General features: G+C 41.5%; 1 protein-coding gene across 1 annotated transcript in view; it reads right to left on the bottom strand.

Annotated features, from left to right (window-relative positions):
- dmxl2 (Dmx-like 2) overlaps window positions 1-25,565 on the bottom strand; it is a 125,497-nt gene that overhangs the window by 75,232 nt on the left and 24,700 nt on the right. Inside the window, exons 2-12 of the mRNA XM_055230928.1 lie at window positions 22,487-22,612; window positions 16,986-17,057; window positions 16,699-16,774; window positions 12,020-12,164; window positions 10,156-10,222; window positions 9,148-9,320; window positions 7,475-7,652; window positions 6,466-6,646; window positions 5,409-5,624; window positions 3,793-4,064; window positions 551-820 (exon numbers count right to left, since the gene is read on the bottom strand). Coding sequence (XP_055086903.1) covers window positions 551-820; window positions 3,793-4,064; window positions 5,409-5,624; window positions 6,466-6,646; window positions 7,475-7,652; window positions 9,148-9,320; window positions 10,156-10,222; window positions 12,020-12,164; window positions 16,699-16,774; window positions 16,986-17,057; window positions 22,487-22,612 — 1,776 coding nt within the window. The remainder of the gene's footprint in view (window positions 1-550; window positions 821-3,792; window positions 4,065-5,408; window positions 5,625-6,465; window positions 6,647-7,474; window positions 7,653-9,147; window positions 9,321-10,155; window positions 10,223-12,019; window positions 12,165-16,698; window positions 16,775-16,985; window positions 17,058-22,486; window positions 22,613-25,565) is intronic.

The following is a 25,565-nucleotide window of genomic DNA, read 5'->3' on the forward strand; positions in this document are numbered from 1 at the left end:
TCATTTTATGTGGCCCGCGACAAAGGAAATTAAAAGGTATGACTGTCTTAAAATGTCAGTTTATCATTAGATACAGAGTTAAACAGCAATTTTTTCATCTCTGTGCAAATCCATGTGCAATATTTGAAACTTGAAGAAGCAATAAATATAGAAACGGTTAACAAGATTTAAAAAAAACAACAAAAAACAACAACATTAAGTTTGGTTACGTTTAGTCACATTTATCTTACAGTCAGTTCCATCTGGCCCTTTGAGAACAACCATTTTGTTGATGTGGCCCTTTGTAAAAATGAGTTTGACACCCCTGATCTAAAGTATAACGATGCTTATTCTAAGGAGATAGCAGGTTTAATTTTAGACTTAAAAATACACAAGTACTGAAAAAAGTACTGTTCAGGTATCGGTATCGGTATCGAAAAGGAAAGGAGGAAAAATCTAACTGTACCCCACCCTAATGACGTGCTTCCTCCAGCTCTTTGAAGCAGGTGTTATTTTTAACCCACACTATTATCCTTCTGAGTCCCGACAGCACATTTCTGATTTATTTCACCTGGTTGAGGGACCCGTCCACGTGCTTGGAGACCATCATGACCGCGGGGCTGGTGATGGGCTGGGACCCGGAGGAGGGGTTCATGCCCAGTGAAGTGAGTCCAGCCGAGGCGGAGGCGGAGCGGGCGAGGGGCTGCGTGCTCCTCGTCTGCTCGCCGGTCCCGCCGCTCTCCCCCTCTGTCAGCGTGTAGGCGTACATCAGAATATTTTTACTGAGAGAGTTGGCGTCGCCGGTGGGAAACGCCACAGGAATGCGAGAAGAGAAGGAGACCTGGAAGGAGTGAGAGAGGGAGAGAGAGAGGAAAACGGTGATAATAAACGATTACTGATTTGTGGTGTGATGCTAACTGGAGGCACTGCTCTGTCTGAGGCTTGGAACACTCTCACACATAACAGTTACGAGCTAGCTAGCATTAGCCAACGGTTTTTCAGTTTCACTTAGTCGGATCATAGATATAGTTCTGAAATCTTTTGCAGATTCCTCATCCCCTTTTACTTTGCTGCTGATGTCATTAATATTCCTTGGATGTGTCACGCTAACAGGAGGCACTGCTCTGTCTGAGACTTTGTTAGACTTTTTTCTGAGCTTTACTTTAACATAATCTAACCAGAAAGAACTGACTTAGCTGGAACTACAACAGGTGAGCTGATTTGTGCTGTTAAACGAGTCCCACTCAAATAACATTACAGTCACAAACTAGCTAGCATTAGCCAACAGTTTTTCAGTTTCTTTTTTATTTTTGTTGAAAATCAAACTCCTAAACAGGACCATGAACGCTCATATTGATCACAGGCTCCTGAAAAATGTGCTGATTAAATCAATTTTGTATCTTTTCTTGACTTTTCAGACGATCTTAAATCTTTTTCGGCAGTGTTTGCAAAGGTCGTGCGTTGTGTCATCATGTTAACTGCTGAACATTCTGCCACACACACTACATGCAGAACACCCCCAGCGTGATGCGCAGGGCAAGTCTTTAATCTGTTACACCCCTAGAAATGTCACACCACTCACCTGAACCTGTCCCTGGTTTAACTACAGGAGTGAGAGAATGAGGAAAATGATTAGATGACTGATTTAGACAAAAATACTTCAACTCAGCAGCTCACACAATGAAATAACTAATATATAATTTAAAGTAACGATCAGTGTTAAAGTACTGCCTGGAAATGGGGGCAGATAACATAGGATTATTGTTGTTTCTGTCACGTTTTATTCACTTCTTATATGTTTAACTTTAGGACACAGTTGAAGTATTTTTATATTTTATGAGTGAAATAAAATAAATAAATAAATAAATAAATAAATAAATAAATAAATAAATAATAATAATAATAATAATAATAATAATAATAATAATAATAATAATAATAATAATAATAATAATAATAATAATAATAATAATAATAATAATGTAACAATGGTAAAAATACTTAAAGTAACAAAGATGCCAAACAATTTGTGTCAGGTAAGGTACAGATATGTGTATCTACAAGTAAAATAAAGTACAATATAGGACATATAAAAAAGATGTGGATATTTTGTCTTGGTTTTAAAAGGAAATATGAGGGGGTGGATTAACACAACAACAGCATTCATCATTCATTGCCTCACAAATAAAAATATAAAAGTTTCCAAAACGTATTAAAGACTTATTATACACCATATAGTCCCAGGATTAAAAGATTGTGGACCAAATTGTATATTGTTTATCTATATATATGTACAGGTAAGTGTCCAGCAGTAATCTGACCACAACTGAAGAATGGCTTGGATGAGCAGCCAAACGTCTTCTCTTCTTAGCATAGTAATATTTTCAAAAGCCAAATGTATTTTACTGTTGTCAAAATATGATTCCATCCCTTCTTAATAAAATCCGCTTTACATTACTGTCATGCTAATATCTCTAAATTCATGGTAACAAAAAAAAAATCTTTTGGAAATGTTTAAAAATGGAGATATCTGTTTTTGCTATTAAACTCTGCATATCTATTTAACTTAACTATTTTTATCACACATTTTAGAACCAGGTTTAAAATAATGCATCTCTGGGTTAAACTAATGTGCGGATTTCTACAAAATTTGGGGAGTAATTTGGATACATGACAAGAAGCAAAAAAATATATTATAGACATGGGTCATTTTTCATGGTCGGATCTAAAATCTAAAAAAAAAAATTGAAAAATGTCTGACAGGCACAGGCATTGGTCTAGACAGCTCAAATTTACATCACACATGAGTGACTCCTGTCCTTACATTCCTAGTTTCTCATGAATAATCAGTTTTGTGTGGTTTCATATAAGACAAAGACACACACCACAAATCAAAGCCACTTCGAGTTTCACTTTCCTTCAATTGGAGTTTCAGTTCCTTTTTTATCATGAAACTGCACTGTCACCTCACCCTGCTCCTGTTTTCATGAGGCAAAACTACAAAACTGAAACATACGGGGGAATATTTAGGGTCTTTTAGTTGTTTAGTCAACCAAAACGTTTATTATTTGATTGGTATTATGAAATATTATGATGGGCAACAGCAAAAATGACACTGCATATAGATTTGGGACGGAATTGTGATTTGTTTTGCCTTTTTTTTACAAACAAATAAGCAATCTATCTGTCTATAATCAGATCATAGACACAGTTATGAAATATTTAGCTAATTCCATAACCCCCTTTTAGTCGGCCAATTTATTCTTTGCCCTAGGGGTGTGATGCTAACTAGAGGCACTGCTCTGTCTGAAGCTTTGTTAGACTTTTTATTTTTGTTTTATTTTAACACAGTCTGCCCAGAAATACTACATGCTGGAACTACAACAGGTGAGCTGATGTGAGCTGTAAAACAAGTCTCTCACACATAACAGTTACAAGCTAGCTCGCGTTAGCCAACAGTTTTTCAGTTACGGTTAGTCACACCTTTTTTTGGTTGAAAATCAAACTCCTAAACAGGACGATGAACGCTCGGATTGTTCACAGGCGCCTGAAAATGTGATGTTTAAATCCATTTTATATTTTTTCTTGAGTTTTCAAGCAATCTTAAAACGTTTTTGGCACTGTTTGCTAATGTGTGCGTTGTGTCACCATGGAAACTGCTGAACATTCTGCCACTGATCCAAGTCGATTTCAGCCCTAGAAATTGTTATGAATTTCCTAAGAGTAAAACCTTTAAAATATAAAATAAGTGGGTGTGACACAAACAGACGTCTCCACAAATAAAGATTTAGGATAAAGAAAGCCAACACTCACCTGAACCTGTCTGAAAATTCCCTGGTTAAACTCGTCCAGATACTTGACGTGCCACACCAGGAAGGAGCCGTCCACCGGGTGAATGGTAAACAGCATGTCGGGGCTTTTGTTCCAGTCTGTCATCAGCGTCTCCATCTTCCTCTCCAGGAGCATGGAGGGTAGGGGCAGGCTGGAGCTGGAGCCTGGGGAGGAGGCTTTGGTGCTCCCCTGCTCCCCTGGCTCTGCCTCCTCTCCGTGCTCAGAGGAGGCTTTGTCGGACATCTCATCCAGGTCTATGTACAAGGAGACAGTTAGAAGTTAGTCAGGATTTCATGGTTTTTGGTTCGTATTTGAGTCATCGCAAAAGAAAAATAAAATACTGCTGAACACTGCCTGTCTATCTGACTACACTGAAACTCAAAGCATGTGAGTCCTACTTAGCGTAGTCATTCAAGCCCCTAATGAGTGATTTCACACCTATTAGCATCCTGGTTCATTACTGGCTTGAATGACCATGCTAAGGCAGATATAAGGCAGTGTCCACCAGCAATCTGACCAGAACTGAAGAAGCGGCTTGGATGAGCAGCCAAACATCTTCACTCTTACAACATTTTGTCCAGTTGACAGATTTTATTTTTCTTTTGTGGTGGATCAGACCTGGACGACTGAGGGATTACACATATATCTTTGTATTTGAGTGAGTGTTTTTTGAGTTTTTGTGTTCAGATCTTTGTTTTTTTGGTTGTCTTTTAGGTCCTCAATGGTTTTATTTTGCATTTCATTTTGTGTTGTATTTTATCTAAAAAAGTCTATACACATTTTAATTTGAATAATGATCTGATTCTTATATGAAGCGGTATAAATATAAATGTACACTACGAGTTAAAGATTTGGACACACGTTTTCATGTATGTTTCTTCTTGATTTCCATGATTTTTTTTTCACTGTAGATTCTCACTGAAGAATCAAAACTACGAATGACACATGTGGAGTGTAGCAAACAAATAAATAAACTCAAAATAACTTTAAACTTGTAAACTAAAATATTAACAAATTAGCCACCCTTTGCTTTGAACCCTGATTTGCACTTTTGGCATTTCTTGACCAAAGGGTTTTGTAGCTCTGTTGACAAAACTAAGGGTGGATACTTTGAGGAATAATAATTTTAATTGTATTTTTTCTTTGCTACATAATTCCATAAATCTTACTTCATATATTTGATGTTTTCTGTATGTACGGTATATAAAATGTAGAAAGCAGTAAAAATAAAGAAAAAGAACAGAAAATGAGAAGGTGTGTCCAAACGTTTGACTGGTAATGTAGCTGTATAAGCAAAATCATTTATATCTACATAAGCAGCACTGTAAAAAGAGCTGATAAAAAAAGATCAAAATACAACATAATTGCAGTGTAATGTTTCAAATTAGGGCATTAAATAGCAAAATTCTTACCAGCTGTCATAATTACCCAGAACTGAAGTTAATACCAAAAATGACTCATTGTGATTGGGGTTAGATAGTTACAGGGCTGTCTCCAGAACAGACAGAGAGACATTTAAATCACAAGTGTATTATTGTGCAGATTATTGTGCTTAGATTAGCAAAGATCTTTTATTGTAAGTAACATCTTAGTCGTACCAAATTCAAATTTCATAGGGGATCCGTCGGGGTCTATCGGATCGTCTGTGGCTTGTTCTAGTTGTTGCTCTGTGAACTTGCGGAGTTGCAGCATAAAGAGGTCCATAGAAGAGGTGAAGCTTAGGTCCTTATTGTTGAGCCAATGCACCACGAAGCCCCCGCCCCCAGAGCCGTCGTCGGAGTTAAACGCTGCAGCATCGGCCAGGGAAGGAATATCTGAGGAAAGACACAAAACCACACAAGTGAAGCGGACATTTGGGATGGGATTATTAACACATTAAAGGTCCGATATTACGGAACATTGACTCTTGTGAGATTTAAACTATGTTATAATGTTGTTACCTCCACAAAAACATACCCGAGTTGTGTTTTGGTTCATTCATACATGTTTGCGTAACACTTTATTATTAGTCTGTCTATATCCCCAAAGCTCAAGATGCTCAGTTCCACCTTGTGATGTCATGAAGCTGTGGTTTTCAAGTTAACACCTCCTTTTACCTTTTGTTTTATTGGCTATTTCAGGGCTGAAATAGCCAATAAATCCAATCCAAATGATTCTAGTGAAGGTTTATAGAATTTAAAAACACAATGGAGGACTTCATGTATACTTCCCTCACATTACAAGTGGGAAGAGAGGGGGAATATTAACTGATACCAGTGTAGGGACAAAAATGGCACTTAATTCCTTAAAACACAGTTATTACAAAATGGATCCAATTATGTTATCTAACTGTTATAACTAATTTGTAAGCTTTGTAAGGATAAAAGTTCAAACATTATAACATCTGGAGCCAAAATCAGCCTGTAAATTGTCTTATTACATCGAATCCAGCAAATTTATCTGTATCTTTTTCTGTATCTGCACCAATGCTGAAAAATCCCTAATCATGACATTCAGAGCAAAGCCTACTAGTGAGTAACAAGCCGTTTCCTGTTTTTTGTACTTTAACAACACTACTTTAAATGTTAACAGTCTGCATCATCTGCTTTGAGATCAAATGGTGGAAAAGCTAGAAGAGAAATAAACTGAACAAACACATAACACAGCCGAGCGTACCTGTGTTGGGGTTAATACTGGCGGAGATGTGAAAGTGGCAGAGGGCGTTGCCGTGGTGAACCAGGTGCCTGTGCGTGTGCGGGTCGTGGGTGCCGGCCTGAGACGGCAGCAGCTCACTGTGGGTCACCAGAGCAGAGGACCGCCTCCGGCCTCTGCGCAAGTGCTTCAAGTGATGGATCGACTGCAAGAAGAAGAACAAATATGTAAATTAAATGGCTCTTCAAGGTCCTATATTACGCAAAATTGACTCTTGTGAGCTTCAAGCTATGTTATAATGTTGTTACCTCATCGAAAACAGACCTGGAGTTGTGTTTTGTTTCATTTACACATGTTTGAATAACCCTATTATTAGCCTGTCTATATCTCCAAAGCTCAAAATGTTCACCTTGTGATGTCATGTAGTGGTCAAGTTATCAGCTCCCTTTTTACCAGTAGAGATGGGCAATTCCCGGTCTAAAATCATCTAAATTATTCTACTGAAGGTGTGTGGAATTTAAAAACACGGTGGAGCACTTCTTGTATTGTCACATGACATCACAAGGTGGAACAGAGTGTTTTCTGTATGAGAGTAGACTCAGGCTAACAAAGCACAACTCGGTACGTTTGTGATGAGGAAACAACATGATAGCATAGATCAGAAAACAATGGAATACGGGCTTGTTAAGGTCAAAATAAACCTGAAAATCAGCTTTATCGCCCAAGAATCAGGAAGTGCATTGTTACTATGCTAATGTGTGTTACCACTACAGTGAAAACTCAGCTCTGGCCTTTGGAATTTGTGAAGTGCTTATAAACTCATTGCAGTCTATAATCACGATGTTGCTACAAACCTTTTAAAATGAACTAGTTCTGTTTTTCATATTTTTAAACAGCAAAAATTAGACAAAGCATCAAAATTGTAGTACTACGCTGAAGTAACATTGACTCAAAACGATGGGGAAAAGAAATTAATTTTGCCATATCGTTCTCCCCTAAATTAGAGCAAATATTCACACGTAACATACTGTACCTCCAAGGCATGCTGTATTTTGTCCTTCCCTCCGAACCCTGGCAGACTGGAGCTGAAGGACTGTGAGTTCTCAGATATCTGCCCCCCGAGCAGACTATCCTCTGGCAACAGGGTCTCGGACCAGAGTCGGCAAACTCCATCTTCACACGATGTCAGCAGAACATTGCAAACAGAGCCCCTGGAAGAAACACACAAGAGGCGCACAATGACACTACTGTTTTATGCTAAAATCCATAAATAGGACAAGACCTTTCCGGAACAGTCTGGGAATTATCTTGATCTATTCATCATCATCATTTGGGTTGTATTTTCACGGTAACTCAAAGACACTTCACATAAAACGAGGGCAGGACAGACATAACAAGTAGGGAGGAAGCGGGCATCTGTGAGAGTTATAGGCTATGAGGAAAAGATGAGTTTTTTTAGCTGTTTGTTGAAGGTGTTTCTGGTGTGGAGAGGAGAAAGTTCCAGAGGTTTGGGATAGCGATGGCAAGGCTCATTCCCCCAAGGTTCAGTGCTTTGGTTTGACTGCGGGAGTGAGGATGTTTGAGTCGGCTGATCGGAGGCGGCGGGAGCGGCGATGGAGCTGGACGAGGTCAGTGAGGGACGGAGGGGGTTGGTCACTGAGGTACGGAGGAGCGAAGCCATTGTGGTATGGAGGGGCGAGGTCACAGAGGTACGGAGAGGTGAGTTCAGTGAGGTACGGAGGGGTCATTGAGGTACAGAGGGGCAAGGTCAGTGAGGGATGGAGGGGCGAGGTCAGAGAGGTACAGAGAGGTGAGTTCAGTGAGGTACGGAGGGGTCATTGAGGTACGGGGGGGGGGGGGGGGTGGTCATCAAGGTATGGAGTGGCGAGGTCATTGAGGTACGGAGGGGCAAAGTCATTGAAGTATGGAGCGGCGAGATCATTGAGGTACAGAGAGGCGAGTTCATTGAGGTACGGAGGGGTCACTGAGGTACGGAGGGGCGAGGTCAGTGAGGGTGAGGTCATTGAGGTATGAAGGGACGAGGTCAGTGAGGGTGAGGTCATTGAGGTATGAAGGGACGAGGTCAGTGAGGTACGGAGGGGCGAGTTCAGTGAGGTACGGAGGGGTCACTGAGGTAAGGAGGGGCCAGGGCTTTGTCTATGTCAGAACAAATATGAAACCACATGGTGAAATTCAAGATGCACTTTGCAACTTTTCAAAGTTACTCAGAGAAGATGCTATTAATTTGCCTGGAATGTTCCACAATCTGACATTAATTCTATCCATTTCCATGGAGATAGGCTGCTGTGTGCAGATCTGTGGAGAAGTGACCATGCTCACAGTAAGAATGCATGTTTTTTTTTTTTTTTATGTGAGCAATAACAACTCCCTAAACTGAATAAATGCAAGAAGGGTAAGTCCAAAGGTCCTATATTACAACAGAGTTTTTTTTTCTGTTTGGGAGTAGAACTAAGCCTAAATATCTAGGATTTGTGTGTGAATGTCTGTTTGTGATGAGGAAACAATATGAAGACAAGAAGGTGCCAAACCCCCAGAAGAAAAAGTTACATAGTGCACATTCAAGGAAGTTATTTTTTGCACTGAAAATTACATATACATTTGATATACTGTATAAGAAAGTGTTGTTTTTTGAGGTTTTTGTTTATTATCACTGAGGTATTCAAATCTGTATTGGCGTTTCCTTACTTGAGCATAAACTTGCTCGTCTTCCTCCAGGACATCCCGGTGACCGATCGGGGATGGGCCAAATAGACAAAAGAGAAGTGCACGGGGAGAGCCTTCTTATCAGACGGGTCCTGGACCACCACAGCGGAGCGCCACCCGGTGGAGGGGTACCACACTTTGAGTAAACAGTCATCCTAGGACAAAGCAGATCATTAGCACAAGAATTATAATCAAATTAGGCACAAATAGCTTTAGCCTAGTGATATATCCTGTTTTGGGCTAATTGCTGTTGCTAACTGAGCTCCTTAAAAGCTTAGATAATGAGTGTGCTGACTCTGCAGATGCTAAACAACAAAAATCTCACACAAAGGAGTCATATTACTTACATAATGCCCATGTTACACAGTAAATGGTAAACAAACAGGAAGTAAAATGCACAGGGCTTGAACCACAGACTGTACGGACTGAGTGAGTGTGACATCACCCACAGCGTTCGGCTCCTGTCAAATGAAGCTCATCGAGGCTAGAGCGGTTATACGGGCTAATTTGGAGCTGAGTTCCATATGTGGAATTCTGAGCACGAGTATCATAGCAACCAAAGAGCTGGATTAGCAGGGAGCGGGAGCTTAGCAACGCTGTCAATCAAACATGTTGGTAACACTAGTGGGAGCGACCTCAGAGAAAGTATGTTACTAATGTTCATATCTTGAGTTACAGACACAATAGTGAAAGAAAAAACGAGGATCACGTAGAGCGGGTTAATACGGACATTTTAAGACGGAGAGAGGGGCGTCAGTTTTCCCATGTAAAGTGAATTGAAGCCAGAGTCGATGGAGCCGGAAGAGCGTCCATAATCTCTTCTTATTCAGAACGCAGCGGCTAGCAGGTTAGCTATGTCCATTTATATAAACAGTCTATGCATATGACTGAATCTCAATCAAATTTTATTAAAATTGCACAAAAACTGCACAGCCCTAACTATGCTAACCAGTCCAGGACCCAGACGATGATATGTCGCCATAATCATACCTTTCCAACAGTAGCAAAGTACTCCCCATCTGGAGACCACTTGGCGATATGAATAGATGCAGCAGTTCTGGAAAACACAGTGAAAATATTGTAATGATCTGATATTTTGTGTTTAGTTCAGAGTTGACATCATTTGTTGTTCTTCTAATTGTTTGTGTGCTGTTGTTAAAGGTCCTACATTACAAAATATAACTTATATCTTATGAGCTCTAAGACATGTTTAATGTAGTTAACTCCTCAAAATCATACCTGGATTTGTGTTTTGTTTCATTCACACATGTTTGAGTAACACTTTATTATTAGTCTGTAACATCTCCAAAGCTCAAAATGGTCTGTTCCACCTTGTGATGTCACAAAATGGTAGTTTTCAAGTTAACACCTCCTTTTTCCTTTAGTTCAGTAGAAGTTGGCAATTCCAGAGCTGTGTATCATCCAAATGATTCTAGTGAAGGTGTGTGGAGTTTAAAAACACGTTGGAGCACTTCCTGTATTGCCACATGACATCACAAGTTCGAACAGAGTGTTTTCGTTTGAGAGAAGAACTCGAACACCTAAATATGCAGGATTTGTGTGTTAAACATGTGTGAATGAAACACAAACCTCAACTCCAGGTCTGTTTGTGATGAGGAAACGACTTTACAACACAGATCAGAAAATAGCATAATATCGCCCCTTTAAAATTTGATTAAAAAAAACCAAACAGGCATTTTAAAGACTGATATTTTTGCCTGAGAACCGGTACTTTTTGATACCTCAGTCAGTTTCTGCTTACTGATATTTTGGTGTGAAACTGCCATCTCTATTCCCCATTGCTACCTTCATTTTTGGATCATTAATTTTTCTATTTTCACTTCTCCTGCTGCGTCCACGTGCGCTTGTCAGCTGGTGTTTGGTGAGCGTTTGGGTTTGGACTTGTGTTGCTGGTGTCAGAGTTTGCACTTCCTTCTCTGTGGCTTCACTCGTTCGTGTGTCATCAGCTGACAATTAGTAATCGGCTTTGTATGTGTTTGTTTGGTAATGAGAGAGCACACAGAGCAAACAAAAGGAAAAGGTGGACCTCTATTGTGGCTAACTAGCTATTCAAAGAGAAAGGGATGGAAAAATCGAGATAAGTCTGCAAGTCTATGGCCTTTTGGTTAAGTGGAAACAGATATGACAGATTATATTTGTGTTTGATGTGCTAGACAATGTGCTAGTATACAACGGAAAATATTTCAACTCAACTGCTAAGAATTTTACTTTAAACTCTGCTAATTATGAAAACAGCGGTTCTCTACATTACGCAAAATTGACTCTTGTGAGTTTTAAGCCATGTTATAACATTGTTACTTCATCAAAAACGGACCTGGAGTTGTGTTTTGTTTCATTCACACATGTTTAAGTAATTGAGCTGCATTACTGTCTGTCTACACGCTGTTCCACCTTGTGATGTCATGAAGTGGCAGTTTTCAAGTTAACAGCTACATTTCACCTTTAGTTCAGTAGAGATTGACAATTCCAGGGCTGAAATCATCCAAATGATTCTAGTGAAGGTGTGTGGAGTTTAGAAACACAGTGGAGCACTTCCTTTTTTTTTTTTTACGAAGTGACATCACAAGGTGGAACAGAGTGTTTTCAGTTTGAGAGAACAACTCAGCCTAAATCTGCAGTTTTTGTGCGCTAAACATGTGTGACACAACACAACTCCAGGTCTGTTTGTGATGAGGAAACAACATTATAACATAGATCAGGAAATAGCGTAATATAAGTCCTTTAACAGAGACTGTCGGCTTGATGCATTGTGGGATATTTTTAGTCATCAAAGACAGTGTTATAAATACTGAATGCATTGAAGTGAATAGTGAAATAGTAAATGTCTCCATACTTGCACTGCCACACGCAGGTCCAGTCGTTGAGGACGGGGTGGTGCTTGTCGTCTGTGCTCTGTCCGTCCTCCTCCTCGATCAGGGCGTCCGAGGGGGGAGGGGCCCACAGCTGGAGCCGCTCTGTGGCCGCGAGGATACGGTTCCCTGAGCACAAGCACACAACAGGTCACACACACAGTACTACTATTACTACTACTACTATTGCTATTATTACTACTACTATTATTACTACTACACCAATGCTCACTTCCTATCTGGAACGCGGTGGCTAGCAGGTTAGCTAGATAGCCATTTATATACAAGTTGTGTCCCAATTCAACGGCTGCATACTTCTAAGGACCCGGCCGATGAAGGGTACTCCTCCGTGTAGCCTCCCTGGACCGCAAAGGCCATGCCGAAATGGGGCAGGTCTACGCCAAGGACCGTACATCAACCGCTGTCTGTGCGTTTACATTACGTCACCTACATTACGTCGCCTAGCAACCGTGACAGCTGCTGACTCCATTTTCTCCCGTAGAAGAAGTGACGCACGGTGCACGATGGGATATAGAAGGCTGCGAAGTCTGCTCAGATGCACGCTTCGTTCATGGCCGATCTCCATAGAAATGCAGGGCACATTTGTCGGCCGCATTCGTGGGGTGCACTGAAATGGGGCGGGTCTTGTCGCGCCGGAAGTGACGTAAGTGCCCTTCAAATGCAGCCGAGGAAGTGTGAAACCGTCGAATTGTAACACGGAAACAGTCTATGGCACTTAGTCATGTGCAGAATACACTGGCACTGTTACACAAATACGACAGAACGGACTGGTGGTCAGGGAGAAGTACTGCAACCAGCTAGTCCACAGTTATTATCATTATCTTTTAATTAGTAAACTAGGACAATTAAGTCAATTTTGTAAGCTGTGTCTTTAATATTTTTGTTCTGATTCAGTAACAGTGCTGCCCTTATGTTAGGTCCTGTTCTTGTCCTGGTTTAGTCCTGGTCTAGTCTAGGTTTAGTGTCAGGTTTCAGGGAATTTCAGTTGTTTTTAAATGAATCAAGTAAACAATGGAGTCATCACAGAGAAAAAAACACATAATGGAAATATTGTTCACTGCACCCACAAACACACCTACACACGAAGCGAAAAATATAATGCGTAATGCTAGGAGGAGTTTGCGTACCTATTTAGAGGTTCACAAAACATATTAAATTGTGCAGACTTTTAGAAATCAATGCATTCAATAGAAGCGTATCATGAGCTGTGCGTTGCCAACAGCAGTAAACACAAAGCCGGCCAGACTCTGACGAAGATTTATTGCAAGTGAAACCAATGGATCAAGACCACTGCAGTTCTGGTGCTACAGGGAGGAGCTGCAGAGTCTCTCATTAAAATACTACAGTCCACATTATTGCATTAATTATTCTAGTAATGGGTTAAGAGGCCCTTCATCCCGTCTCAGTATAAAAGCCTTTAATGGAGGTATAGTTAATAACCTGATAAGAGGCTGGGCCACTACTGGTATAGTGTTAAAATACTTTTAAATGAATGCTAAGTGAGCGATCTTAAAATCTCCATTGGTTATGCTAACTGAAAATTTTATGAGGCCTGACAATATCCCACTGTCTACTGGCTGTTGCTCAATTTTAGCAGGAAAAAAGTGAAAAATCATTAGTGATATAATGAGTAATTCTATTTAATTTCAGCATTTTTTATTTTATTTTAGGGCTGTCATGATAATTACTATATCAGCTTATTGTTCTATATATGAAAGGTCAATATTTTACATGTGTAGTACTTTTTCCTTGCACTACTGGGACGTTTTTTGGTTATTTTTTTGTCTATATGATAAGATTTAAGCCGTAAAAGGCTGAATTAATAACATCTATGTTGCATTACAGATGTAAACTAACAACTAAAGAGTTTCATTCTGCTGTTTATTTACTGCAGCTCATGACGTTTTAACAATATTGCAGATTTAGAATAGTTTTTGTGGTTTAAATCTGTTCTTGTGTTGTTGCGTCAGTGGCATAAATTTGCTTCAATATTATCGTTTATCGTCTATATTTACTTCAGTGATATATAAAACTTCAAATTTGGTTTTCATGACAGGCTTAGTGCACATAAAAAACATTGACCTACACAAAAAGGTCATATGTTTGTGCCAGGTTAAAGTAAAAACGCTCATTTCCATCTTCAGTCTCTGGAGACGTTGATGTCATAAATGGCGTAGCTTTAGTTTTATAAAATCAAACACAAATTATACTGGTGGATATATAGGAGGAGTGTATAAATAAATATAGGTCTCTGTATTTTTTATGCTTGGGCCATAATAGTGTATTACCTTTTGCCTTTTACTATCAGATCACTGAAAGGTTTTTATTCTGCCTCTTCTCTTTTAATGCTAATTTTATGATGATTCTTTAGACTTTGATTCGTTGCATTGTGATTTTAATGTCTTTTTATTGTGTAAAGCACTTTGAATTACTTTATGTACCTTGCTTTGCCAGTCACTACAGGAGCAAACCGTTCCTTCACACATACATGTATTTAAATAGCTCCACGGCGCAGCAAAAATCCCTGGTCTCGTCCTCTTATCTGTTTTTGGGAGAGTGCCGTCGCCGTGCACGCAGGATCACTTCTGCTTATTATCTTCACACTGGGTCCAACTCACATAAAGAAGAATCAAGCAAATGGCTTTTTGGCACACGATTCTCATCAGGTAAAAGGCTCTGAAGCTCGAGGGAGCCATTTTGTATAAAGAGAGAAGTGATTGGTTAAAGATTTTCAATGACAAAGTTTTATCTTGGGACATATTTTGACTCCAGTGTACTCTCTCTCTCGCTCTCTAGCACAAAATGAGACGAATTATTTGACTTTCTGAATATAAAAATGCGTTTTGGTCCTTTGAAATTTGAGTGCTATGAGCAAAGGGAATGGGAGTGAACTGAGTTTGACAAATGTTTTCAAATTCAAAAACAAGGCTGGCACAAATGGACTAATGAACTGCTAAAAATCGCATACTGTTCAGTGCTGACAGAGTAGAGCTAAGACGCTTTCAAAAACACATTTTCAAGCTGACACATTCATACAGGCCAGAGAGGTGAGGGCGAGTGTGTTGCCCAATGAAACAACGGAAACGGAGCGACTGGACTTACTTAAATTCAGAATATTTAGAACATTTCCCATATCTTTAGTCACTGGGGCCAAAGCTCAAATTTTACATCGCATTTTTCTACCTTCAAGTCTCTCAAAGTGCTTTACATCAAGGATTCATCTGTGGGAGCTGGAATCGCACCACCAACCTGTGCGTCAGTGGATGAAAACTCTACCAACTGAGCTACTGCTGCTTGAAATAAGAACAAAAAACCAACTAAACTAATTCAATTATTCAAAACAACAAGACAAGAATCATTAAGTCTTTTACAGTTTTCCTTTTTGCACTAAATTATATTGTAAAAGAATAAAGTTAAAGTCATATTAGAGAACCACAATATGGACTGGGATGGAGCAAACATCATTGGGACAGAGGAAAACAAACAGAAATACAGAAACGTGGAGGACAGGACTTTAAACCGGGACGAGGGGACTTATTTACTCTCACACACTTGGGATACTGTCCTGAAGAAGTTGGGCTGCAAATGGCGCAAAACCTGTTTAAATCAGCTGACTGGACACGACACAGCAACGTCACATGACCACTCTGAGGCGCTAGTGAGCAGTGGAGACTGTCAGGTACGAAAGACCAGCTGAACCTCAGTGGATTATATGTTCTTTCATTCAACTTCAACACTTTATTAGGTCCCCAACGGGCAATTATTTCGCAATCAGTGATAAAGATAGACCGGACAGACCAATATTTGGACATTTTAGTGTATCTGCTATCGGCTTTAAGTCTCCAGCACAAGCCGATAGTTTGTTTTGGTCGATTTGCTGCCTAGAACATACATACAACGCTTTATTTTAACATTTTAGTACACAGAGATAGCTGTAAATATGATACACTGCTCTTTTGTAAGTTTGTGGTAAAAAAAAAAAAAAAGGCTTGGTGTGGTAAACTGAAAATTGTAGAATCAAAATCATATCGTCCCAAAGATAACCGCAGAGCTTATCGGTTATCGGTTGCTCTGAATTCCAAGTACTATATTTTCTGGAGTATAAGTCGCACTGGAGTAAAAGTCACACCAGCCAAAAAATGCATAATAATGAAAAAACAACAGCATATATTTCACATATAAATCAGATCTGAGTATAAGTCGCATCCCTGGCCAAACTTTGAAAAAAAGTGCAACAGGAAAATACGGTAATCGGTAACGACATCGTCCATGGAAAAACCCATATCAGTCTCTATCTATCGATCTCTAGTTAGTGATGACAACCAATTTATACAACCACACAGTTCATAAAAAGATCATTTAAGTTAAATAAAAAGTTATATGGTGCAGCACGATGTCATTCCCTTTATAGTTTATTTAAAACATCAATAACAATAGGGACAAAAGAGTTTTTTAGTCCATTTGTCCTACACCTGGGCAACAAGTATCTCCTGCCTGAGGGAAGGGCCTTAGACACCTCTTGCGGGGGATGTGTGGGCTCTGCCAGGATTTCCTTGGTAACTGTCTCGCTCCTGTGTGAATTTTTATGTGATTTGTGTAGTTTTTGTGTAACAGTGAGTGAACGTTGACACAGCAGTAGTACCTTGAGGGTCCCAGGCCAGGTTGTAGGTGATGGCATCAAGGAAGAACTGTCCAGTCTTTTGCCACTGATAGTTAAGCTGCAGTTAGTAACAAGAGAACACACACACCATGCATTGTTATAGGCACACGTGATTAATTTAAAATCAGAAAACAAAATACAAATAAATAAATCAAAAATAAATAAATAAAAAAAATAAATAAATAATAATAATAAAATTAAAAATAATAATAATATTAAAACAATAAAATTAAAATAAAATAAAATAAAAATAAAATACTACGGCTTACCTTGTGGCGTTTGTTTGGGTTGGTCAAGAGAGGCTCAAAGATACAGACTGTGTTTCCGTAAGAGGCAGCGATCTAAAAATAAAGAGGCGCCATCACCACAACATTACTCACCCCATCAACAGCACTTATACAGGCCCGGGGAAGAGGGGATGAGAGGGGAGAGAGAGAAGGAGAGAGGAGGAGGAGGAAGCAGGGTAGGAGGGAGGAGAGGAGGCGAGAAGGACAGTGAGGAGAGGATGAGTTGGGAGAGAAAGAGAAGGAGAGAGGAGGAGGAAGTAGGTTAGGAGGGAGGAAGGGAGGCGAGAAGAATAGGGAAGAGAGGATGAGAGGGGAGAGAGAGAGAAGGAGAGAGGAGGAAGAAGCAGGGTAGGAGGGAGGAGAGGAGGCGAGAAGAACAGGAAAGAGAAAATGAGATCGGAGAGAAAGAGAAGGAGAGGAGGAGGAGGAAGCTGGGGAGGAGGGAGGACAGCAGGTGAGAAGGACAGGGAGGAGAGAATGAGAGGGGAGAGATAGAGAAGGAGAGAGGAGGAAGCTGGGTAGGAGGGAGGAGTGGAGGCGAGAAGAACAGGAAAGAAAATGAGATCGGAGAGAAAGAGAAGGAGAGGAGGAGGAGAAAGCAGGGTAGGATCGAGGACAGGAGGCGAGAAGAACAGGGAGGAGAGAATGAGAGGGCAGAGGAAGAGAAGGAGAGAGGAGGAGGAGGAAGCAGGGTAGGAGGGAGGAGAGGAGGCAAGAAGAATAGGGTAGAGAGGATGTGAGGGGAGAGAAAGAGAAGGAGAGGAGGAAGCAGGGTGGGAGGGAGGCGAGAAGAATAGGGAAGAGAGGATGAGAGGGGAGAGCAAGAAAAGGAGAGATGAGAGATAGGATGGAGGAGAGGAGGTGAGAAGAACAGGGAGGAGAGGATGAGAGGGGAGAAAAAGTGAAGGAGAAAGGAGTGACGAGTTGGAGGAGAGAGCTGGTCTGAGAGAGGAGAGGAGGTCAGAAGAACAGGGAGGAGAGGAGGAGAAGAGAGGATGAGAGATGGTAGGAGAGAGGTAGAAAGGAGGGCAGAGAGGAGGAGAAGGGAGGGAAATGAGAGATAGGAGGGTAAAGAGGAAGGGACAGAGAATGGAGGAGTAAGGGAACATGTGAAGGAGAGAGGAAAGAAGAGATGACTGAGGAGGAAGGAGAGGAGGAAAGGAGAAGAGAGCGGGGTTGAGAAGGGACGGAAAAGAGAGATAGGTAGAGTAAAGAGGAGGGAGGAGTAAGGGAGAGTGTGAAGGAGGGGAGAAAGAAAAGATGATTTAGGAGGAAGGAGAGGAGAGAGGAGGAGAGAAGAACAGGGATGAGAGGAAGAGAAGAGATGAGGGTAGAGAAGGGAGAGGAGAGAGGACAAGAGAAAAAGACATGAGAGGAGGGAAAGGAGAGATAAGAGGGGGTAGAGGAGAGGAGGAGTAACAAGAGAGAGGTATAATAAAAGGGCGGAGAGATGAGAGGAGCAGATAGAAGAAAGCTAGATGGGAAGAAGAGCGTTTTTTTAAAATAGAAGGACAGGAGAGGACAGAGGGAGGAGAAGAGAATAATAGTGAGAGGAGAGGAGGGGAGGGGAGGGGAGGGGAGGGAGAGGAGGAGGAACTGGGAAGAAAGTGAGATGAGGATGATAAAGAGGAGGGAGAAGAGGGAGACAAAAATAGAGAGAAGATGCGAGGAAGGGAAGAAGGAGGAGATGAGAAGAGAGAGGAGAGAGAGAGGAAGGAGACGAGACAGAGACTAGACTGAGCTGCTTCTCTACCTTCATCTTTCATCATTTATATCTGTAATCACTCCATCCATCTCTCCTCCTGGTTTATCTGGGCCTCTCTCTATTTCCTCCTTCCTCTAATTCATTTTTAGAGAACATGTTTTTATCAATTTTATTTTATTCCTTCCATTTCTTTAATTCATTTTTACTACTTTCTTTACAAATGTGTTCCATATAAGAAGTAAAACATCTAAAATCAAGTATTCAAGAGCTTTTGAGAAGTAAAACATTAGTGAAACTGTTTCTTTGCTTTAAGAATTAAACTACACAGGGATGGGTGATATATTGGTGCTAACATTCACAATTACAGACGGTGCGAGAGACAGATTTTTCCCTTGATTACACTATGCATATTTTGCCATGAAATATCTGGTGACATCTGTAGTAAATATATTTGGCAGATAGAACACCTAGAAATAAGTAAATAGGGACGCGCAAATCCAGTTTCTTAGTTCCGATACCATGTACTGTGGCTTTAAGTATCTGCTGATAGCCTAAAAACAGCATGTATTTCCTTTAAACTAATATAAAATAAGACAAAACTGCTCCCAATGTGTTATGAAGCTGTTATGTATCTCTCAAGAACATCTTTGTGTGAATAAAACTTCAAACATTATGAGTTTCTGGGCTTTCTACGTCCAGGAAATGGTCTTATTACATCAATTTATATGTCCAAACAGAATATTAACTGAACTAATATTTGGAAGCTGATATCCGATCCAGCTTTTTCAGTATCAGCGCCTAAGAAGTGGACTACGTGAGTGTGACGTAGGGATGGGACAATATACGATAATATCGTTAATCGCGATAAAAAAGGTCCGCAATTAATCGTTCGTGGCATTTTTTTATAATCGCGATCATCGCGCACGATTATAATCGCCTTTACGGCACCACCATTTCCAATCTAACGTTTAGATGTTAGTTCTGGTGTTTGCCCACTCTGACATAGCAATGACACTTGTAGCTTCTGTGCTTATCTATGTCTGAACTATATTCTGTCAGATATCAACAATAAACAAAGTCTGATCTGTAACTCTCCACAGGAACGTACCAGTGCGCGCTTCACCCGTGCGCACAGATGAGACATCTTAGATTTTTATCTACAATAATACAAACTGCAGAATAAAACAACACCTTTTAAACAATAGACAAATTAAGTCTAATTCACACAGCTGAACACAAATGTGCCAGAGCGCATGGTCTGAATGTGCACTATGTGCACAGAAGCAATGATAACGATTATACACGGTATATTTTACCTACAATTAAGTCAATAGCAGAATAAACCACGCATACTGATCGAGAACAGTATTCAATCCATCTAAAAATAAGGTCCTTTACTCCTGAGTCCACTGTGGGATCTTTACTCTTTGCCATGAACCGCTCCAGGTCAGAGATGCCTCTAGTTTAACTTGTACAAACATCCACACTGTCCTCGATCACGTCCTCCCTTTGTTTTGTCCGTTTCGTCATGTTTAAAACGCAAAACAACAGTGTGTAAAATGCGCCATTATGCACACATTTCTGCATCCACTCGTTTCCCAATTCACCAAAGTGCCTTAATTAAAAAAATTAAGTGTTTGTCGACGGGCACTTGCGTCACTTCCGGCGCAACAAGGACCGGTCCATTTCTCCAGCATGGCATTGAGGAGTACACATTTTCTTCCGGGTACGTCTGTTTACGGAAAACCATGCCATGTGATACATCATCCTGTCCCGCTGCTCATTGGCTGTAAGGGGAAAACTAAATAACTAAAAACTCACTAAATGTGTGTGATGTAATTGGTTGATTCTACAAGGGGAAGAGTGGGGCGTAAACTTTCAGTCATCTGTAGCACTGATTCGCTGTCTGTGCCTCAGTAACTCACAACCCCCACCTTATTGGCCAACACTGGTGTCAATCACAAGCTGACATGTGTGTTTAGCACTGGGGAACAAAGTTGGTGCTGTCAGAAGTTTATTATGCCTGAAATCGACAAAAGAAAGACAAAGAAGTGACAGAGCAGATTTCATATTTGGAGTACTTTCCTGCAGCAGATTGGACATGGAGGATCTTATTTTGTGGACATAATTTCTTGACTGGAATATATTCTCTGGACCTTTACGGAACAAATGAGACCAACTTTGTGTGAATATGTTGACGTTTGACAGAACCAGAGCGCTCAATGGTAAGTGAAGTCCAGATTCACACTTTGTGACTTTTCTGTAAAAACGTCTTTCCTGTCAGCACTGTGGTGATTAGAGGTGAAAATGGTTTACATATCCAGAAAGACGAGCGTCGTATCTTTCATTTGATGTGTAGATTGTTTGTGTGGGTGACGCAGAAGTGTATGTACATTGCTGTAAATTTGTAAAGTAGGCCAATCCGGAGGTAGGCTTTTGAAGGTAACGCCCCTTCCCACACTGCTGGTTTAACAGGGAGTGGACGCTTAGCAACGCTGTCAATTAAACCTGTTGCTAACGTTAGTGGGAGTGACCTCGGGGAAAGAAGGTGCTTGATTTGTCTGTTATTAATGTTCATATCTTGATTTGCAAACAGAATAGTGAAATAAAAACCCCAGGATCATGTAGAGCGAGTTAATACGAACAATTAAGACCAAAATGATGAGCCTGACAGCAGCAGTTAGAGTCGTTGGAGCCGGAAGTGCGCCCATGCTCACTTCCTTTTTGGAGCGCAGCGGCTAGCAGGTTAGCTATGTCCAATTATATATAGTTTATCTTTCCAATACATAGACATTTCAAATAGAAAGAGCTTGAGAATGTGAATGTAGAATGTTTTTCCTTCGTCTCCTTTCTCTCCTACAGTTGTTATCTGCTTGTTCATTGTTTATTCATTGTTGTTTCTTCAGTTGCTTCACGTCTGACCATCTGTCGCATTAACACTTAGTTTAAGTTTGCATCATAAAACTTCAGTAATTTTCTTTCTACAGTTTGCTGTGGCTGCTGTTCATTATAATCAACACTCAACCAAACTCAAAGCCACTTTCTGTATGCATAACCCTCCAGACTGACACAGGAGGAGCAGAGGAGGAGAGGAGCAGAAGAGGAGAGGAGCAGAGGAACACGGGAGCAGAGGAGCAGAAGAGAGGAGGAGAGGAGCAGAGGAACACAGGAGCAGAGGAGCAGAAAAAGAGAGGAGGAGAGGAGCAGAGGAACACAGGAGCAGAAGAGAAGAGCAGAGGAGCAGAGAAGCAGAGGAGGAGACAGAGCAGAGGAGCGGAGGAGGAGAGGAGCGGAAGAGCTGAGGAGCAGAGGAGGAGAGGAGCAGAAGAGGAGAGAGAGCTGAGGAGCAGAGGAGGAGAGGAGCAGAAGAGGAGAGGTGCAGAGGATCAGAGACGCGGAAGAGCAGAGAAGGAGACAAAGCGGAGGAGCAGAAGAGGAAAGCAGAGGAGCAGAGAAGCGGAAGAAAAGAGGAAGAGAGGAGCAGAGGAGCACAGGTGCAGAAAAGGAGGGGGGCAGAGGCGCAGAGGGGCAGAAGAGCAAAATAGCAGAGGAGGAGAGGAGGAGAGGAACAGAAGAGCAGAGGAGCAGAAGAGGAGAGGAGCAGAGGAGCAGAAAAGAAGAGAAGCAGAGGAGCAGAGGAGCAGAGGAGCAGTCTCACTTGGAAGAGAAGAGGAGCAGAGAAGCAGAGGAGAACTGAGCAGTCACAGATGGAGGGGCAGAGAAGCCGAGGAGCAGAAGAGCAGAGGAGCAGTCACAGTTGGAGGAGCACAGGACTTACCCTTCCGAGTTGGTGGGAGCACTCCACGCAGCCCACCTGGATGTTCCCGTTCTGAGCTCCGGGGATGATCTGCACACACTCAAAATCGCTGGCCAAGATCACGACGTCACAGCCCGAACCGTAGGCCTGCAGCAGAGGAGGCAGAGGGAGAGTGAGGGAACGATACAAACAAATACTACTGTTTATACCACAAAAGGACAACACCGCTCATTTGTAAAGCGGCTGGTTATAATCTACCACCAGTGTTGTCATGGTGATAACATTTAATTTCAGTACAAACGCTGATATGACAATGACTATAAATGGTAAACGGTCCCATTTTTATGTAACGTTTTCCCACTTCCGAGACACTCAAAGCGCTTTACGTCAAGGAAACCACTCACCTATTCATACACCGGTGTACGCCGACTCTGGTGAGGTGGGTTAAGTGTCTTGCCCAAGGACACAACCACAGCATTCATTTATGGGAGCTGGCATCGCATCGCTAACTTGTAGGTCAGCGGATCAGACTGCTCAGCCAATCATGTTTATGTCGAGAGCAGAATTCCAACTGCCTGCCGTCGGATCGGTGGGCAAACGCTCTACCAACTGAGCCACTGTCATCCTACACAACAGTGGCTCAGTTGGTAGAGCGCAGATACAAAATAGAAGATACAAAATCGAAAATCAAGGTCGCAAGCAACGTTTTTATTTGTGCCGTTTCACTTATTTCACATAATTTAAAGGTTCACTGCGTAACCTTGGAGGATCATATGCTCGTCTCCATGGAGATGTTACTGCTCTACCTGAAATGTTCCACACTATGGCATTTAACGTATTTATGTCGATGGAGACAGGCATAAGTTACAGGTCAGATCTGTGAATAAACGACCCCTGGACTTTTTGAGGATTTGAACCACCAACCTTCAGATCAGAGGACAAATGTTCTACCAACTGAGCCACTGTCGCCGCACTTTTTTTTTTTGGATTATAGAATGTCATTTGCAACACATATTAGTAGTACTTATATCAGTATTTTCTTGAGTATTGTGTGGTTATGTGGTCTAATACTAGTTCTGTTGTCAACACTATTCTAAAAATCGTCAGAAAAGGTCAAATTTTCATCAATTTATGCACATTTTTGTGAAAAGAATTGCTCAAAATGCATTAAATTACATATCTTATTATGTACTGATAAATATCTTTGAATCCATTTCTTTGATAACCTTAGGAGTTCAAACTGTGCCCTTGTCCAAAACACCGACTTTGCCTGTGCGACTGTGATGACGAGACGTGGGACGATATTGAAATTTTGTGTGAGGATTATAATGGCCAAAATAATTACGATTAACGATTATACCACGATAATGATTAAAGTCGTTATGGATATGAATAATTATAACTTTAACAGAGAATATTATGGATAAGGAAGACCGTCAACAGAAATTTTGAAGTCCAGGGGCAATAAGCCTTATGTGGCCCCCCGTAATACAAATTAACAGGAAGAGGGTCCAGTCCTGGGCCATTAAGACCCTGGGGCCCCGGACAGCAGACCCCTTTGTCCCCCCCCTGTGGATAAGTTGTGTTTTTTCTGCACATTCAGGCGATATAAAGACGATTATCTTTGTTGGCCATTATCACGATTATATAAAATGTCCCACGAAGGATTATTGTCAACTCTTTTTATCACGATAAACGATATTATTGTTTACTGTCCCATCCTAGTGGTGAGTGAAAGCTACAGACGTCACTAGTAGCACTTTGAGGAGATTGTAATTTGTGCTTTGAGCCTGATACACTGCCATAAAATGTACTGCACACTCTTATATCAGAACCAACAACGACCTTTTCAACAGTGGAACAGCTACAGTCGTGCGTTTCCTGGAGTCTGGGATCATTATAAGAGCTGCATTTTAGAGACACTCTGACCCAATGGTTTTGCAATGACAATTCGGCACAATGTCAACATGTTCTTGCTCCAAAAACACGTGGACAAAATTGCCAAACCAATAAAAGAAGCACAATGAAGCTACCCGCATGTGGTAAAGTAATGTTTTTCTCCCATTTGGTTACTGTCAATGTCATAATTATAAAGACATGTGGCACAGTAATGTGTCACTCATAAAGCGATCCAGAGACTAGGGGTGCACCGATCCAGCTTTTTCAGTTTTGACACCGATTTCAATACAGGTTTAAGCGTCTGTCGATACCCGATATTAACCGATACCAGAGCAGAAACTGAAAAACGCATTTATTTCCTTAAAACTAAAATAAAATAGGACAAAACTGATTCAAATGTGTTATGTAGCTGTTATTTCTCTCTCAAGTAAATACCGAATAACTTTGTTTGAATAAAAGTTCAAACATGGGACTTTCTGGGCCAAATACGACTGGGAAATATTATTATTATTATTATGTCCAACCAGGATATCATCCATCCATCCATCCATCTTCTTCCGCTTTATCCGGGGCCGGGTCGCGGGGGCAGCAGTCTAAGCAGGGACTCCCAGACTTCCCTCACCCCGGACACGTCCTCCAGCTCCTCCGGTGGGACCCCAAGGCGTTCCCAGGCCAGCCGAGAGACATAGTCCCTCCAGCGTGTCCTGGGTCTTCCCCGGGGCCTCCTCCCGGTGGGACATGCCCAGAACACCTCCCTAGGGAGGCGTCCAGGAGGCATCCTGAGCAGATGCCCGAGCCACCTCAGCTGGTTCCTCTCAACGTGTAGGAGCAGCGGCTCTACTCCGAGCTCCTTCCCTTGTGACCGAGCTCCTCACCCTATCCCTAAGGGTGCGCCCGGCCACTCTGCGGAGGAAGCCCATTTCAGCCGCTTGTATCGGCGATCTTGTCCTTTCGGTCATTACCCAAAGCTCATGACCATAGGTGAGGGTAGGAACGTAGATTGACCGGTAAATCGAGAGCTTTGCCTTCCGGCTCAGCTCCTTCTTTACCACAACGGACCGATACAGCGACCGCATCACTGCAGACGCTGCACCGATCCGCCTGTCAATCTCACGCTCCATCCTTCCCTCACTCGTGAACAAGACCCCGAGATACTTGAACTCCTCCACTTGGGGCAGAGACTCACCACCCACCCGGAGAG

This window comes from Periophthalmus magnuspinnatus, chromosome 3, assembly GCF_009829125.3.
Source record: "Periophthalmus magnuspinnatus isolate fPerMag1 chromosome 3, fPerMag1.2.pri, whole genome shotgun sequence".
NCBI lineage: Eukaryota > Metazoa > Chordata > Actinopteri > Gobiiformes > Gobiidae > Periophthalmus > Periophthalmus magnuspinnatus.